The 17,382-nt window shown below is 33.9% G+C and overlaps 4 protein-coding genes and 1 non-coding gene across 7 annotated transcripts in view; 3 read left to right on the forward strand and 2 right to left on the reverse strand.

Annotated features, from left to right (window-relative positions):
* The window catches only part of LOC18614227 (flap endonuclease GEN-like 1), a 4,824-nt gene extending 1,489 nt beyond the window's left edge, over window positions 1–3,335 (reverse strand). The window contains exons 1-7 of the mRNA XM_007051880.2: window positions 2,988–3,335; window positions 2,718–2,894; window positions 2,474–2,644; window positions 2,192–2,373; window positions 1,841–2,087; window positions 1,507–1,642; window positions 839–1,302 (exon numbers count right to left, since the gene is read on the reverse strand). Of these exons, the coding sequence (XP_007051942.2) occupies window positions 839–1,302; window positions 1,507–1,642; window positions 1,841–2,087; window positions 2,192–2,373; window positions 2,474–2,644; window positions 2,718–2,894; window positions 2,988–3,182 (1,572 nt within the window). The 5' untranslated portion in view covers window positions 3,183–3,335. The remainder of the gene's footprint in view (window positions 1–838; window positions 1,303–1,506; window positions 1,643–1,840; window positions 2,088–2,191; window positions 2,374–2,473; window positions 2,645–2,717; window positions 2,895–2,987) is intronic.
* On the forward strand, window positions 4,353–7,048 carry LOC18614229. Of its 2 annotated transcripts, none has more exons than XM_007051884.2 (3): window positions 4,353–5,363; window positions 5,834–5,957; window positions 6,051–7,048. In XM_007051884.2, exons 1-3 carry the CDS (start codon window positions 4,659–4,661, stop codon window positions 6,563–6,565), a joined length of 1,344 nt encoding a protein of 447 aa, XP_007051946.2. In that variant the 5' UTR covers window positions 4,353–4,658; the 3' UTR covers window positions 6,566–7,048. The 2 variants fall into 2 exon arrangements, with proteins under 2 accessions (XP_007051946.2, XP_007051945.2); XM_007051883.2 differs by having other exon boundaries at window positions 4,356–5,363; window positions 5,831–5,957.
* On the forward strand, window positions 7,789–11,006 carry LOC18614230 (methylsterol monooxygenase 1-2). Of its 2 annotated transcripts, XM_018114213.1 has the most exons (5): window positions 7,789–8,276; window positions 9,495–9,823; window positions 10,315–10,462; window positions 10,633–10,665; window positions 10,804–11,006. In XM_018114213.1, exons 1-5 carry the CDS (start codon window positions 7,944–7,946, stop codon window positions 10,828–10,830), a joined length of 870 nt encoding a protein of 289 aa, XP_017969702.1. In that variant the 5' UTR covers window positions 7,789–7,943; the 3' UTR covers window positions 10,831–11,006. The 2 variants fall into 2 exon arrangements, with proteins under 2 accessions (XP_017969702.1, XP_017969703.1); XM_018114214.1 differs by lacking the exon at window positions 10,633–10,665.
* LOC18614231 (UDP-galactose/UDP-glucose transporter 2) lies at window positions 13,438–16,312 on the forward strand. The gene is made up of 7 exons (XM_018114212.1): window positions 13,438–13,859; window positions 14,329–14,357; window positions 14,454–14,655; window positions 15,071–15,313; window positions 15,424–15,525; window positions 15,612–15,719; window positions 15,942–16,312. The coding sequence occupies exons 1-7, from the start codon at window positions 13,734–13,736 to the stop codon at window positions 16,200–16,202; spliced, it is 1,071 nt and encodes a 356-aa protein (XP_017969701.1). The 5' UTR covers window positions 13,438–13,733; the 3' UTR covers window positions 16,203–16,312.
* Window positions 16,982–17,054, reverse strand: TRNAK-CUU. Its single transcript has one exon. It is a non-coding gene; the product is annotated as a tRNA-Lys (tRNA).

The raw sequence follows: 17,382 nt of genomic DNA on the forward strand, positions 1-17,382 counted from the left end.
GTATTATTATAACTTATAATAGACTTTATTTATATGATTATATAAAACATTTTAACATATAATTTGTATCATTAATTATATATATATATAATAATGTAATATTATATATATATTTTATTTATACATAAGCATTACTATAACTTATAATAGACTTTATTTGTATGATTACACTTAATAATTTTATTAGTTATCACCTTAATTTTTATAACATATTGTTTACAATTAGTTATTATTTATACAAATTTTGATATAAAAATTAAAATATTATAACATATAAGTTGTGTCATTAATTTCATATATATAATAAAGTAGCACATTATATATATATACATATATTTAATTTATACATAATTTGTATATATATTTTATAATGATGAAGTTTATAAGTTTTAATATTAAAATTTGTAAAAAAAGATGATAAAATTTTGATCCATTGATCCAAAACCAAACCTGACTAAACCAATTCTATGTTTAGTCGGTTTGGTCTTCTTTTATGTTTGATCGATTTTGGTTGGTTTTCTAAAAATGTTTGTGCATTTGGTCCTTAGGTAAGAGGGACCAAACCATCCAATCCACCCATTTGATTACCCCTAGCCATTAATTCATTTCAATGTCAGATGACCCTAATACATTCATTTAGTTCACCTATCATGTTCCTTCCATTATGTACTATCAACTAATCTCATGCCAGCATATGGATTACTAATATAGCCAATAAGTCTAAATATTTTGATCTCAAAACCTTTTTTCCCCTATATTTAATATTTAATTTTCAAAATATTAAGTAAAGAGTCTGGCAAGGAAACATAAAGAGAAAACAAAAAACAAAAACTCATACCTTTTCCTGTATAAACTTGACAACTTCCTTTGGAAAAGCTAAACAAACTAACGCTGGACTTTCATCAGTCAAAATGCAGCAGCCATCAACATGAATCTGGGGGTCGATGGAGTCATCCAACAGATCAACGGGCTCATCATCAACTTCTGTACATTCTTCTTCTTGCATATTGGACCGTTCAACAGGGACTGCACAACTAAGTTCACCTGATATGGCTTTCTTCCACTTGACCACATATGATTGATGCCCATATCTTATCTTCACACGCTGAATGGAATGAAATTCATATTGCCCAACTAACAAAGTTTTATTTGGATTTCTAGCCATTTCTCTCAAATACATGGTAGACAGCATTGGAAGTATCCGCTGCCGAACAAAAGACCGCTGCCATGACTGATGATAAGCCAAGAAATCAACTACCAGTTCAGTTTTTGGGTCCCCCCAAGCTAATAAAGAACCATCTTCTGCGAACAGAAGAATGAAAATACCTCAATACAACACCACAATCAACTCAAAAATACATATGTAAAAACAGGAGAACAATGAACTCTCTTAGATGTAAAAATGATTGCTATTGACACCCCTCCTCAACAACTTGAAGGTTGAAGAGAGTCAGGGCCTTACTACCAAAGATGAAACTAATAATGTAAAATATATGCAAGACATACCAGTAAACATTCTGTGATTATTGCCCATGTACATTTCAATGATCTCATCATTTGGGAAATTTGATTCCACAGCAATCATGTTGCAAACTTTAATCCACCAATTCTCATGCTTCTTCTGGTCCTTTTCTTTTCTAACCTGATGTTCATACACCATGAAAAGTACTTAGCAAAGAAAGGATAAAATTCAAACTACCCAAATTAGGAGTATAAAGCATTCCAGATTCTAAAGACAAAGTACATGGTACAAAAAGCCCAAACAGCAATTTAACATATCAATATGCTGTGAGGTAGTAATAATAGTAACAAAGGAGAAAAGACAACTAAGAAAATGAACCTTATCACAGGACAAGCAGTTACACTGAAACCTTTGTGACTTTTTCAAGCAACCCACACTATTCGCAGTGACACAATATTCACAAGAAAACTTAGAATGAGCTGTTTTGCTGCCAGGGTGCCCGCAGAAGGAACAATGAGACTGTCTTGGCTTTGGTGAGCTCTCATCTGAACAAGGTATAACATCATCCACATATCTAACTCTATCCTGAAATAACAGTACATCCCCTTTTCCTATTTCATATAATCTGCATGAAACATCATGTCCAACAAATATGGTAATGATATCACCAAATACCCTTCACAACTACAGAAAGCAAATAAGTTGATAAGTTTACATGTACAAGCATACCTATTCAATATCTCATCTTCACTAAATCTTTGTACAAAACGAAGTGCCTTATCAAGCCCAATCCCTTGCACCCCATTTAGGTCATGGTCATTTCCAACCAAAAGAGAGATGGCTATCAAGTGTTTCCTCTTCACTCCGAGACCAGCTTCAATATCTGACATATTGTAGCATTCAAATGGTTCCTGCATATATTAACATCCCCATCCTTACCAACGCATAAACAACCAAATTGGCACATTAAAAGAACAAATAATTGGTAGAGTTAGTACAAGTAAAACTTACTTTTGAATTGGGCCTAAGACATTTAATAACACAAGTAGCCCCAAAGAGGAATGCATCGCTGTCAGCTGTAATACAAGCATCAACATGACCATCTTTATTTAACTGAGCACACAATGCTTCAGCCTCACCGTTTGCTTTCAGCACGGGCATTCCCAATAGTTCAAGCAGCTCCTACAACAAACCACCCATTCTCAACAACCAAACTACCAACAATTGCAAATAAAAGAACACAAAACTAACTCACCACACAGTCATCAACACATTTTGAAAAAGCTGAGTTCCTCTCCTTGGAGACACCTTCTTCGACCCCAGTCGAAGTTGAAGTATCAATGCCAGAGAAACGGAAAAATCGAGCAATCCTTGCTTGAGATTTTAACGGCGACGGAGTTCCATCCAAAACAAATACCGGAAACGCTCCAAACTGCAACAATTTTTTTTTTTTTAAAAAGAACAACATTATAATTTTCTCACTCTGATAAATGAATAACAAAAAAACAAAAGCAATTGAATGTACCTTAGAGAAAAGGTTAATGGTTCGGAAGAAAGTAAGTCTGAGATGAGGATTCCTCGCTCGATTCTTGATGGCAGTCTCGTGCTGGACTATCCAAAAGGAGAGATCTATAGCAACCTTCTTGTCTCTCAAGAAATCGAATCCCTCACGTCGAGCGTAGGGTTTTAAAAGTTCCCAAAATTTGCCTCCCACCCCCATTTTAAATATCAAAAGAATTGACTCCAATTCTAAGCGCCAACATTTTCAAAGAAAAACAAGAAGAAAGAAACGGGGCAAAAGATGGAAGATGAAGAAATCGGCACCGTTACGATTTGCATTCCCGTACAAATGTCAGTTCCTCGGCTCTTCGTACCGTTGGAAGATCCTTAATGAGGCTGGCGGGGGCCCGTCAGATCATGCCCAAATTAGATGACAGTCTTGGTGACGAAGCCCAATTTAATATGGACAGACCTAGGCCCAATTCGGTGGCACTTGGGAGCAAAGCAATTGCAATCAGATCATCAGGACAGCATCGGATGCTGTCCAATGAGGGGGTCCACGGATCGGAGGAACTAAGATATCGTACGTGCAAATGGTTGAAGTCAGATGGCAACATGTCCGAATTACCCGGCACAGAAGTACCAGACATTATTTTTCAAAAATTCTGAAATCAAATCTTTAAGACTTTTTCACATAAATCTCTGTTTTTGTTTCAGTGCATCAGTGTTTTTGTCCTGAAAACAGTGAAGAACCCTACAACATTAAAGGCATGTAAATAGTAATCGTTGTATTCTTGGACACCTACACCAGCACAAAAACACGTTACTTGATGGAATATTGGTCGTTTCCGATCTGATTTCTTACATAATTTAATCTGATTTTTACAAAATTTACAAGCATCAAAATAAAATGTTTTAATCTCATATTAAATAAGTAAAATATTTTTTAAAAAAATTATAAACGTGAATGTTATGTCTCTTTCAAATAATGTCACATGTCACAGCTTCAGGATGCATTGGTCCTGGACTGACCAAAATGAACAAGTCTCTCTATCAGTAATTTCCATAGGTGAGCATCGATTTCAGAGGTCCCACGCAAACAGGATTGATCAACAATTTGAACTTTGATACGGATCACGAGATGATTGATTTGCTGCTACGCTCCCAATGGTTTTTTTGCATGTGATTATAGTGAAGTACACAGCAAATTGACAGTTAAAACGAGTCTGACCACAACCCATAGACCACCAGATTTAGTCGTGTTGAGTCAAAACGTCAGACTGATCACTTTCACTTCAAATCCAGAAAGACCTCTTCTAATTTAATCAAATCTCACTCAACATATATATATATATTTCCTTCATTTAAATAACGCACAGGTCGGAAACATCCACGCTTCTGCGTCTTTTGTCATTTCTCTCTGTTTATTTTAATCTTTTTTTTATTTTATTTACTACAAATTAAAACCTTGCTCTTAACCTGTATAACCTGATCAGCTTTCTTACCTGGAGATCTCCCCCCCTCCCCTCCTGGAAGCTACCTCTCTCTTTCTTCTTCTACTCCCCTTTATATTTAAATTCTTTCCCTTTCACTTACTTCTTGCTTTCCCCATTTGATTCTTTGCACTCTCGTATTGTTTTCTAGCTTTTTCTCTTCTTTCGAATTCTTAAGTATATTCTTGTTCTGTTTTGCTGCAATGGCTTCTTCGACCATTTCTAGACAGAGAAAGCATTTCCCATTGGAACGGAGACCTCGGATGCTAAAAGATTTCCTCCTGGATGACTCAAATTCATGTTCCTCGAATGGGTTCAAGTCATTTCCAAGAAAAACCTGCCAGAGCATCCGGAATCTCATCGAAACCGATCTCAACTCGAGCCATGCAAAGCCAAGCTATGCACAGCAACTTCAAAGGAGCCGATCAAAAGCTGCTTCAACAACAATCTCAACATTCCAGGCAATGATCAAGGCTGTCAGAAACATCCATTTCACTTCAGTTAAATCTCCTTCGATCCTGCCTAGAAGCCTTTCACGTAAACTGTCAAAAAAGAATTCACAGAAAGAAACTGAAACCAGAACTACCGTGAGAGTCAAAGATATCATACGGTGGAAATCGTCCCGTGATTTGGTCGAGGAAAAATTTCCACCAGCGGATTTCGCTTCTTCGCCTCATCATTGCACCACCAGGTCCACCACAACCACCACAACGACGGGGTCCAAGAGTACTCCTTGCAGTAGCAACAGCTCAAGCTGGTGTGACAGCGATTTTACCTCGGAATATTTACCTTCCGAGGAATACCACGAAAGTGAGGTCGACGTGGGTAAAAAATTCTTACCTTGTGTCGGCAAGGATCCCATGGAGACGACAACAGGGCTAGCAGCCAACACAGCAGTGGGACCCAAAGTAAGTAACTATTCAGTGCATCGTATCTCTTATTAAAATCTTATGTGTCTGCTGATGAGGGTACTGGATGCCTTAGTTTACGTTACCAGCCGGTGACTGTGTTGGCTTTTAGTTAAATTTTGTTTGACTTTGGCTTTGCCGAATAGTACTCTGTTGTCTGTTTTGGGCATATAAGCCACATGGCTTTGTTTAATGCATTGGATTTGTCTTTTTTGAAGACAGAGTACAACGTACTTAAGGTACATAAAGACAAAACAGAAGCAATTAGAGTTGAGATTAAGTATAATAATAACTAAATTTCTTTTGAGTTGAGATGTAGTAACACTAAGCTGGAACTTGGAAACTTCCTCACTTGATTTTGATATACTTTGATTGCATCACATTGAAGAAAAGCATAGGTTTATTAGTAAAACATTCCCCAATGCTTGTTTTTGTTTCCTTTGAATTAACGTCATGACCATCATCAGCAGGGGAGGAAGCATGCAAGTGGAGAGAAAGAACAGCACAGCCCACTTTCGGTGCTTGATTTCGAGTATGAAGAAGATGATGAAGAGTCATTATCCTCTTTCAATCGAAGCCTTGCCACTATGGAGAGTATGTTCCAGTCTCTTCTCTTTATTTCCTTGTTCATATTCCTTAAACACATTAAGGTTCATTTGCAGCTAACTAGTTTTGTATTGTTACCAGGGAAAAGGCAAAAGCTTATGCAAAACATCCAGCGGTTCGAGAGTCTAGCAAAATTGGAACCTGTCAACCTAGAAAAATGGATGTCCTTGGAAGAAACGGAAGAAGATGGTGAAGATGATGATGTAGAAGAAGAAAAAACAAATGAAGTGGAAGAAAAGGCATGGCAGCTGCTGAATCATGTCAAAGAAACAAGTTTACTAAAGAGCTATAGATATATCAGTATCGACAAACTGCTTTTGGATCTGTTTAGAGAAGAATTAGCTACAAAGTGGAATGAAACAAGAAAAGAAGAGGTTGAACATGATATGATTAGGCAAGCAGAAGCATGGATCAATGGAGAACAGAACGAGACAGCAAAATGGAGAGTATGGGAAAAAAGAGAGGCTTATGTTAGAGATATGGACAGAGAAGGAAAGTGGAGAAAGTTTGAGGAAGAGCAAGAAGAGTTGGCCTTGGAAGTTGAGAGTAGGGTGATGAATATTTTGGTGGATGAACTATTATTTGATCTCCTTTAATTCTCACTATAAAGGCAAAGGTCAATTTCATACGTTTATCAGCTATCAATTCAGCCCATGGGCCACCCAGAGACAAGAGTTGCCCGGAGCCCGGGTCCTGCTCGTTTTGTTACCATCTGATCAAAGATTGAGAAAGAGCAGGTACCTGTTCTTAGCTATGGGCAATGTCCGTAATATCAAGAGGCAAAGAAATGAGTAAAAATGAGTTATTAGCCATGTTTCCCAGCATACTATACTAGAGTTTGAGGCTTTGTAAGGTTGGGAAGAAGAAACCCATGTAGGCATACCTCATGCCCGTTTTAGATGGATCCTGTAGCGTCAGAAATCAGAATATATGCTAAAATGTTGTAGAAAGAAAATAAATAGCATGTACTGCTGTCATATTTCAGTAGAGGTGTCAATTAGGACTGGTTTGGCTCAATTCGACCCAAAACATTGTAAGTTGAAAAAAATATGAGCTAGATCAGGTCAGTCTATTTTGTACGTGGGCCTTCAAAACCTCAACCCCAACTTACCCCTTTCCAACTTATGGATCGAGCTAGGTCAGTCTACTTTTTTTATAAAAAAAAATTATTTTTATAATTCTATTGAGTAAATTCTCTATTAATAAACTTGTTTTATAATTTAATTCATAAATTGAATAATAAAAATATGTTAATAAATTATATCAAATATAAATAAGTAAATAAATTATATCAAACATAAATAAAATTTTAATCTTTTAACACAAACTACAATCCGATAAACATAATTATATAACTAAATAAATAAAAATTTCAAAACTCATTTATTTCCTCCTCACTCCTCATCTTCAAGTAAAACATTTGAATTTTATTTGAACAGTAATGATATCTCAAAATTGGAAACATTATTATCTAATATTTATTGTCATAAAAGAAAAAAATAAGTAAGTTTCAATCTTAACTAATATTATTAATTTGATAAATAAAATTAAAAATATTAAAATATATAAATAAATACTACCATGAGGTTCGGCAGCCACCCGAGCCCACCCAAGGAGGGCCTCTCCGCCAATGCCTAACTAATCTATGATCATGCAGCATTCTGTGGTCCTTGGGCCTCCGAAGTACACCTTACTACCCACACCGGTCATAGCAAGGAATCGAACTAGATAGGTTGATGTGGCACACATGAGACAGGAACGCATCAAAGAGCGAGATTTTGATTGGACGGACCCATGCCAATAATAACCGGTAACCTAACACGTACTCTCGTAAAGACCGACAACGGCAAGCCTTATCTTCAGTTCTCTGGTTCTCTCTGAGCATTCATACTGTACTTTTAAAACCTCTATCAATGTATATATAGACTTCCCATATTCAAGCTAAGCAAACGCATAAAAACAAAGTGGGAAAAAATGCTTCAGTATGGGAGTCTTGAAGCAGCAGAGTTGGCTCTGGGGAGAAACCTAACACTGCCAGAGAAGTTGTGGTATAGTTACTCAGCTGAGAAATCAGACTACTATTTGTATAACCACAATTGCCTTTTCTTGTTCTTGGTGTTCTCCTTGGTTCCTCTCCCATGTGTGTTGGTCGAGCTTTTTTGGTTCAACAACATGAACAAGTTCAAGCTTCAACCCAGAATCAGAAGATCGTTTTCAGAGTTGTTTAAATGCTATAAAGATGTTATTCTCAACAAGTTCATTCTTGTTGCCGTTCCTCTCATTGCTGTTTCCTTCCCTGCCCTAAAGGTACGTCGATCTAATTAAGGTATATATAGATATTTGAGGGAAAGTGCAGGATGGTTTTAGTTTGTTTGGTTAAGTGCTCACAACTCATATCAGATCAGGAGGAAAAGGTTTGAAAATCTATGCAGGCTTTCGATCCTTAATTATCTTTTTCTCGTTTCCATGTTCAAGTCGACATATATAAACCGCTTTTCATTGTCTTTGGATCAAGAATTATTTGGGTGTTACTGTTAACTAAAGTAGCAAGCATTTGGGGCAATAGATACTTATGAAGCATCGACCAGTTTGTTCTCTTTCAAAGACGGCAGATGCTAACAAGTGCAGAACAAACCGTACCGAAGAAGAAATGAGTTTAACTCATGTCATTATTTTCCTTTCATAAAATAGAAAATTTTCACTTACCATTCATGGGTCAGGTATCCTCGTGGGGGCCATAATTTTTAAAATTTTTTATTTATTATATATTTTAACATTTTTTATTTATTATATACATCTTTTAAATGATTCCTTCAAAATAGTTTTTATTTAATAATTAATATAAATAAAAAATAACAAATTAACGTTACAAGCCTTATTCAATTTTATCTTAATTTTTAAGTTTCTCTCCACCTATTTCTCTCTTTTTCTTTTTCTATTCTCTTTTATTTTTTAATTTTTACTTTATTCTTTTCTATATAACTCAACACTTAAATATATTTTATTTTTCAAAAGATATTTATAAACTTGCGAGCTTGAATAAAAAAAGATGAGACTAATCACTACAATCGTGTGAAATTAAGAAAAAGTATAATTTTTTATTTTTTATTTTTTATTTACATTATTTAATTATTTATATATTTAATCATTTTATGAATTCCTATATATGATATTTAACTTTTTATACTTTATGTATTGTAGTTTTATATTTAGTATTGTAAGTTTAAATAAAAATAAAAATAAAATATTAGATATTGAAAGTATTAATTTTTTATGTTTGAGTTTTTATAAATTTGATTAAAGTATGAGTAAGTTGAAAATAATTGATAATTTTTTAAAATGTAAATCGTCTAATTAATTTTCTTATAATTGAGTTATCAAGCCATCTGAGATCAATTTTGAAAAAATTATTGATTAAATTTAATATATTAATTTTAAAATTTTTTAATTTTTATTCTTTTTCACAAAAATTGATTAACTTGGCTCCTGCCATTCAACATTTCTTCTTTGTTTTCGTGTTGACAGTGGGTTAGGATCCGTTACCCTACAAGCTTGCCATTGCCATCAAAATGGGAGGTGATAAGCCAATTGGTGGTGTATTTTCTTATCGAGGACTATGGACACTACTGGATTCATCGGTTGCTGCATACCAAATGGGGCTTCGAAAATATCCACTACATGCACCATGAATACGAGGCTCCGATCGGGTTTGCGGCACCTTACGCTCACTGGGCAGAAATTCTGATTTTGGGAATCCCGACGTATCTTGGTCCCGCCATTGTTCCATGTCATATGGTCACTTTGTGGCTCTGGACGGCTCTGCGGCAGGCTGAGGCCATTGAGACGCATAGCGGGTAAATTTGCTACTTTTTCGGTTGGAGTATTAAACCTGAAATAGAATCGATTTTTCAACCAAGTAATACCTAAAATTTTTTTTTTAATTATCTAGGAAATTTTTTTAAAAAAATTACTCATTTGATAAAATTTTTATGTTTTTATTTTAAATCAAATAAAATATATGATGACACACGCACCATTTTTTAACTCTTTCTAAATATAAAATAGTAAATGATATTTTCACTAATAATTATTAATTAACAGGTAGTTATAAAAATTTATTTAAATAATTTATGATTTTTTTAAATATTATAATTTTTTAATTGATGTTATTGTACCAAGTTGAATAGGTTTTGAATATATTTTTTCAAATTCGAGATATTATTATATTAATTGATTATTAATTTTATTTAGTAGTTAAATTTAAATTTTTTTTAATACTGTTATAAAAAATATAATTTAAATGAGTTAATATTTAAATTTTAAAATATTTTTAATATCTGTGTAGGTTCGACTTCCCATGGAGTCCTACCAAATTCATTCCCTTTTATGGAGGTGCAGAGTATCACGATTATCATCACTTCGTTGGAGGACAAAGCCAAAGCAATTTTGCATCCGTCTTCACCTACTGTGATTATATTTATGGCACTGACAAGGTAGTATTCTATCCACTAAAACTACATTTACATTTATCATTTAATAATGTTGCAGAAAAAACCATTTCTTTTATCCTTATACACTTTTTCGTAATTTGCCATAGAAAAAAGCTTTTTAATTTTTTTTTTCCGTGTATGATCGATTTATCTTTTAATTTGTACTAATGTAGGGTTATCGTCATCACAAACGAGTCGTTCAAAAGGTAAGTTCACATGTCTACATGCAAGTGAAAATTTTACATTTTATGTGAATATAAATGAATTAATTATGGGAAGAGTTGATTGAGTAAATTATTCTCTTTTTCTTTTTCTCTAAAATTTAGTATTTATTTTTGGTGTAGCTTAAGGACAAGAAGCACCGGGAATGAACAGAATGGAAGTGGGTAGAGCACAAAATCCCAAATAGCAGACCTCAAAGAGAATTAGCTGTGCGTAGTTAGTACGAGAAGTGAAGAACAATGGAAAATAAACATAAATAAATTACTATTAGGTTGTATTTGAGAACTTTAAATTAAGAAATAATTTGGACTTTAAATTTAGTATACATGATGTGATATATGTATATATATATACTTTTAAAAAATAATAAATTTTTTAAATTTATTAATCCCTATTTAGTGATAAATTTGAAATATTTATATGATTTTGTGAATTATAAGTTCATTTTCTTATGCTCCTTTTTATACGTATACATATATATATATATATATTGAATCTTAATTAAATTTTATATAATGTGAAGATAAAGCATTTCCTTCTCACAATTTATATTTATGAAATGATATTAAAAAACAAATTCATTGAAATTTAAATGTACCAAAAATGGATTATTCAAAGAGCCAACAAAACAAATCGATCCAAGTAATTACGTCATGGGCCATAAAAGGATCTTGATCCCTCAAATCTCTATATTCATACATTTTATTTAATTTAATTTAATTTATGTATAAAAATTGAAACAATTTAATTTATTGATTTTGTACCAATTTAGTTTTTTTTTTTTCAAAACAACATTCAATTTGATCGTTAAAAATGATAATACATAATACATAATGTTGACGTGATAAATAAAGATAACTCAAATTAATGACATGACGTAAAATTATAAAAAATATCAAACAAAATATCAAGAGAATATTTAATAAATTAACATACGTGCTGTGCATAAAATGTCAAAACTGAAAACCATATTAAAAACCATATTTAATAAATTAACACCGTTTGGCATTAAACGACCGCGTATTAAAAACCATAGTCGCCTGCACGCAATTAAATCATAGACCATAGACAATTTGGCCGATATCACTTTCGAACAAATGACATAGCCCGATGCTCCTCTTACCACTAGTAAATACAATTAAAAGATATTTACTTGCTTTATCCAGGCTTTAATGAGTTCCGTCCTATACTTATCCATATATATGCTAGTGATGGTAACACGTCTGTTCTTATCACAAGTAATATGACTGCACTTAAATTTCAACAATTAATGTCACCATATGGGAAGCGACTATATAAATTTTTTTATAAATCATATCCTTTTTATTTAAATAAACTTTATTTACATCTCTTATGTTTTTAACTTTTCTCATATAATAACTGTGATTTTTTTCCTCAATTAATACCATAGAGATAATTTATATTTTCACAATAGATTAAGTTGTTAATTTTATGTAATAAAATTATCAAAACATTCTTAATTTAAATTTAACTTATCCATTTATTTAAAGAAGACAAGTTTTTGTATGTTTGATCATAAGTTGAGTTCCAAAAAGATCCCTAACATCGCCGAAGTTTAAGCAGTGACGATTGTCATTTTTTAATTTTTAATTTTATTATTATATATATAATATAATTATTTTTTATATTTATTGTATTATTATTTTTCATGTAAAATCTTGTGTGAATGAGGTTTTTTTTTGGGATCCTCCTGGCCCGCGGACTAAGAAATTTGTAACCTTATTAACAACTCAATTTTTGTTCACAAGTAAATCACATGTAATGCCAACAGTATTCAACGTTCTTTTGATATTTTTGGATGTGACCGTTACTGTAAATCGAAAACGTGAATACGAAGTTTTTGTTCTCACATGTTACTGCTTTGGGTTCGCGATAAGCCATGAATTCCCCACCACAAAAGATACACTTATCACCTATGAAAAAGGATAATACCTTGAATAATTTATTAAATTGTTACACTTTTTGGGGCTCCATTTTACGTTTAATAACGGTATAATCAAAATAATTATGCATATAATAAGATGAATTTTAAAATTACTAATAAAAGTAAATAAATATATTTTTTTTAAATGAGAATTATATGAACTGCGCGTCGGAAGTATCTCAGGCTAGGCCTTACATCTTGATCCAAGCAAGCATAGGAGGGAAGAAACCGACTGCGTTGTTTTTGTTCGTTACGAGTTCGGCATTAAGGCTTTGCTCTAATGAAGAGCTTGACACTTCATTAACAAAGTCACAGTATTTGGTGACCTGTCAATGTATTAAACATTAATTGGATATGTTTGAGAGTTTCAATCACCATACTCAATTATCTTAATCAAGAATGGACTGACAAAAATTAACAAGGCTCATATCTTTTGTGCATTTAATCACTTTTCCTTTGTTTTTTATTTTCTCCCTTCTTATGCCTAAACATAATTCTTTTTCTCAAAATATTTTTCTTATATAATTAAAACCTAATATAATAAACAATTAGAATATAAAACACATCAGCTTAAATATAAAAATATATAATCTCTAATCCAGTGTGGCAATCCTCATTCGAAGATCCCTAAATCTTATGCAATTGTTCACACAATCAAACTCCCTAAGTCCTGATTGACAAAAGCCGAAAAATTAGCCCGAAAACTCTCTTATTCTTCAAAAGGTTGTCCATAAATGGTAACTCCTTAATTTTCCCCGTACTATAAATTTCTCGGGAAAACGCATATAGAGAATCCACCCCTTCTAATATTTCTTCTCTCTCTCCTCTGTTTTCTCTTTTTCATCAAAAGCCAGAGCAGAGTATAAAAATACATTTACTGCTTGTACTTGAACAGAATAATTAGACGTAACCAAACCGCTACCGAAGTCAACATGCAAAGGGGAGGGAAAGTTGATTGACAGGTTTTCACGGTTGATGTCATCCAACTTCGTTTTCGTAGCTCGCACTAAGTGACGGGGCTTTTTTGTTTTTAGTAATCAATTGGAGTGAGCAGAAAAACAGGGGTGGAGCAAAAGAAAAAAAAAACAAAAGGAAACAGAGATAGCAATGAAAAACGAAGAGCAAGCTCGTTCTTTGTTTGGGATTTCGCTTTCTGATAGACCTATATGGAAACAGTTTCTCATTTGCTCTTCTGGGTTCTTCTTTGGTTACCTTGTCAACGGCATTTGTGAGGTATTTTTCTACTCTCTCTTTTCAAGTCTTTTGGTTTATGGGAAAGCTGTGGGGAAGGAGAAGAAAAAACGAAAAGTTAGAGTCTTAGTTTTTTCTTTAGTTGGAGAGATACACGAGGCACTCAATTTACAGAGAAACCGATTGAGTTGATTCTTTTCTTTTTGCTTTTTTAGTTTTTCTTTTCATCGTTTTTAATCCACTTTCTCAGCAACCAAACAAAGTTTGAATGCTATCAATTCTGAAAAGATTTTCTCAATATGGTTAGTTAGTGTTATGGAAACTCTATTTGTTGAAATATTTTATTGGCTTGTTGGAAATTTCCTTTTTAGGCAATCACTTTTAACCTTTTTCTGAACAAATCGTTAAAGTGAGAATTCTTTTTAAGATTACATTAAATATTCATGCATTATATAGTATGTGCTTAAATTTCTTTTTAATTATGGTAATTAAATATTTTGCTACTTCTCAGGAATATGTATACAACAGGCTACATTTCAGGTAACTGCTATAGTTCTTATTTTTCTTGGTAATCAAGTTTTCATATGGAATTTTAGTAAGGGCCTGCTCTGAGGATGGTTTTCACTTTTGTTTCAGCTATGGCTGGTATTTCACATTTGTTCAAGGATTTGTTTATCTTTTGCTGATTTATCTACAAGGATTCACTCCAAAGCAAATGGTGAACCCATGGAAGACTTATGTGAAACTCTCTGCAGTTCTTATGGGTTCCCATGGGCTTACAAAAGGGTCTTTGGCTTTTCTCAACTACCCAGCACAGCTCATGTTCAAATCCACCAAGGTAAACAGAAAATTCAAGCCCCTTGACTATAGCATTAATATCTTCTTTATAGGTTCCAAATTTAGCTGGCTACTTGCTTTTTTGATGAGTACTTAGCACTAACTGAAAAATTGGAATTGTAATCCTCAATGATTTTTTTATCTTTTCTGAGCTAACATGTTCATGTCAAAGTTTAGCCATTATCAGTCTCCTTGCACAATTGACTGGACTGAGAATTCCAGTGAAATTTCAGAGGTTTTATACTGAGAAATGTTAATTTCAGAACTGATAATATTGTTGGTATCACATTGCTTATCAGTAAGAGAAAAGGATAGTTTCTCTAATCCTAATAATGTCTGCTTTTAATTTAATATTAGAATTTACTCCTTAATATTTCTTTTCTTGTTTTGGGTTTTTAAGTAGTTTACTGTTTTAGGTTCTGCCTGTGATGGTAATGGGTGCCTTCATACCGGGTCTGAGACGGAAATATCCAGCTCATGAATACATTTCTGCAATACTTTTAGTAGTGGGTTTGATCCTTTTCACCTTGGCTGATGCACAAACTTCCCCAAACTTCAGTGTCATTGGTGTAGTGATGGTAACTGGTGCTCTAGTAATGGATTCCTTTCTTGGTAATTTGCAAGAAGCTATCTTTACCATGAATCCTGAAACAACACAGGTGATTTGAACTTCCGAAAATTATCTTTGTTGATGCTTAAATGTGCAAAAATAGTTGTTCATGGAAATAATGTGACTTCGCATTTAACGCTTTTAATCACTATGCCTTAGATGGAAATGCTTTTTTGCTCGACTGTGGTTGGTTTGCCATTCTTGATACCACCAATGCTATTAACAGGAGAACTATTCAAAGCATGGAATTCATGTTCTCAGGTAAAGATTGCAAATTTTTCACTTTTCTCTGTCTCCAAACGATCCACATGAAGCGTAGTCTTTAAACCATCTTCTTCTTTGAGCAGCATTTATACGTTTATGGCGTGTTAGTCTTTGAAGCCATGGCCACATTCATTGGACAAGTATCAGTCCTTTCCCTCATTGCCATTTTTGGAGCAGCCACCACAGCAATGGTACATTTCTCTTACTACAGCTAATCTCTTTCCCTTGTTCAATTATGTCAATTAAAGCATAGCTTATTCATGGAACTATTAATGGTTTGTGGTCATAACTTGATCCTTTCCCTTTGTAAGGAAAATACTGTCACTAGTAAACACCGCACATGCAATGAATTTATTACATTGTTGATTCTCTCCATTTTGTGGAGCGGTCTGCTCATTGAATTGTTGTCACAGGTGACAACTGCCAGAAAGGCAGTGACTTTACTGCTGTCATATTTGATATTTACCAAGCCATTGACTGAACAGCATGGGACTGGACTTCTGCTTATAGCCATGGGAATCACCTTGAAACTCTTGCCAGTTGACAGCAAACCAGTTTACAAAAGTGTCTCAAGCTCATCCTCACCTACAGATGAAAATATTGGAAATCCTTCTACCAGTAGCGAAGAATTGAGGACCCGATCAGAAACTGAAGAAAGAAGGCCCTTGGTCTAGACTTTGATTATTACTGTAGTTCATTTGTTTCTTTTGACATCTCCTAAACAAGAAATGAAAAGGCCAAAAATGGTGGCAACTTTATTTATAGTATAGTTTTTTTTTCCTTATCTTGGTGGGAATCTTCTGTTTTTCCTTTAATTAAAATCGATGAAAGATACTGCAAATTATTGCTCCATAGTCGAAAGGACAGATTCTGGCGTTTGACAAAGCAAACAACAACACAGTGGTCCGTTAACCACTTGTCAGTTTGGCTTCCATGCATGAGTACACGTACTCGCTAACTCTTCAAAGAATAAAAGCGTATTCTTTTTACATGAAGGGGGTGAAAAGATAAAAGATCCTGAACGGTAAAAATTGGAACTCTAATTCTACTATTGGAAATCAAGGGTGAAGAGAGAAAGCAGTAAAAATGAGTGGGTCTGTTGGTGAGATAACTGAGGAGACCACCAGCAGCCCATTGCTTGAAGGAGAGGATGGAGCTAAAACGAGACCAAGGGAGCCTTATTGGAAAGGAGAGACTGTGAAGAGCATCGTTTATGCAGGCCTGGTGGCCATTGTCACCTACTTCTCTCCCTTTCTTCCGTATCTGCCAGCCAGCTCTCCTTTGGTAAGTGGTAATTGAATATCCCATCTCTCTCTCTCTCTCTGCATACATGCAAACATTGAGACAAAATAATTGAAATATTAAGTGTTTTTCAGCTAGTACTACTTTGTTTACATTTCTTTACTTCTGAATTTTAAAGCTTGCAAAAGCAAAAAGATATGCAAATAAACAACGCCCACCGTGGGGCTCGAACCCACGACCACAAGGTTAAGAGCCTTGCGCTCTACCGACTGAGCTAGACGGGCATTTTGTAATGACGTCTTGTTTAAGCATTTAAATTTGTAGTAGAAGTATTGGTACTGGTTACACCAAGCTGCACTCCTTCACCTAAGCATACATAGTCTGTGCGACACTTAGGTGGACACTTCTATACAAGTTAGTCAAGACTTGGTTGTATCTATATCAACATTAACAATAACAATAAATCAGATTAAAAGAATCTGCATTAGAATCAAAAGGCATACCGAATGTCATATATACAACCACTTAATCGTAAAAAAAAAAAATTTTATTAATATGAAATTAATTACAAATAGATCAAGACACATTATCGTTGGGTTATAGGAGCAGCTC

Source organism: Theobroma cacao, chromosome 1 (assembly GCF_000208745.1).
Source record: "Theobroma cacao cultivar B97-61/B2 chromosome 1, Criollo_cocoa_genome_V2, whole genome shotgun sequence".
NCBI lineage: Eukaryota > Viridiplantae > Streptophyta > Magnoliopsida > Malvales > Malvaceae > Theobroma > Theobroma cacao.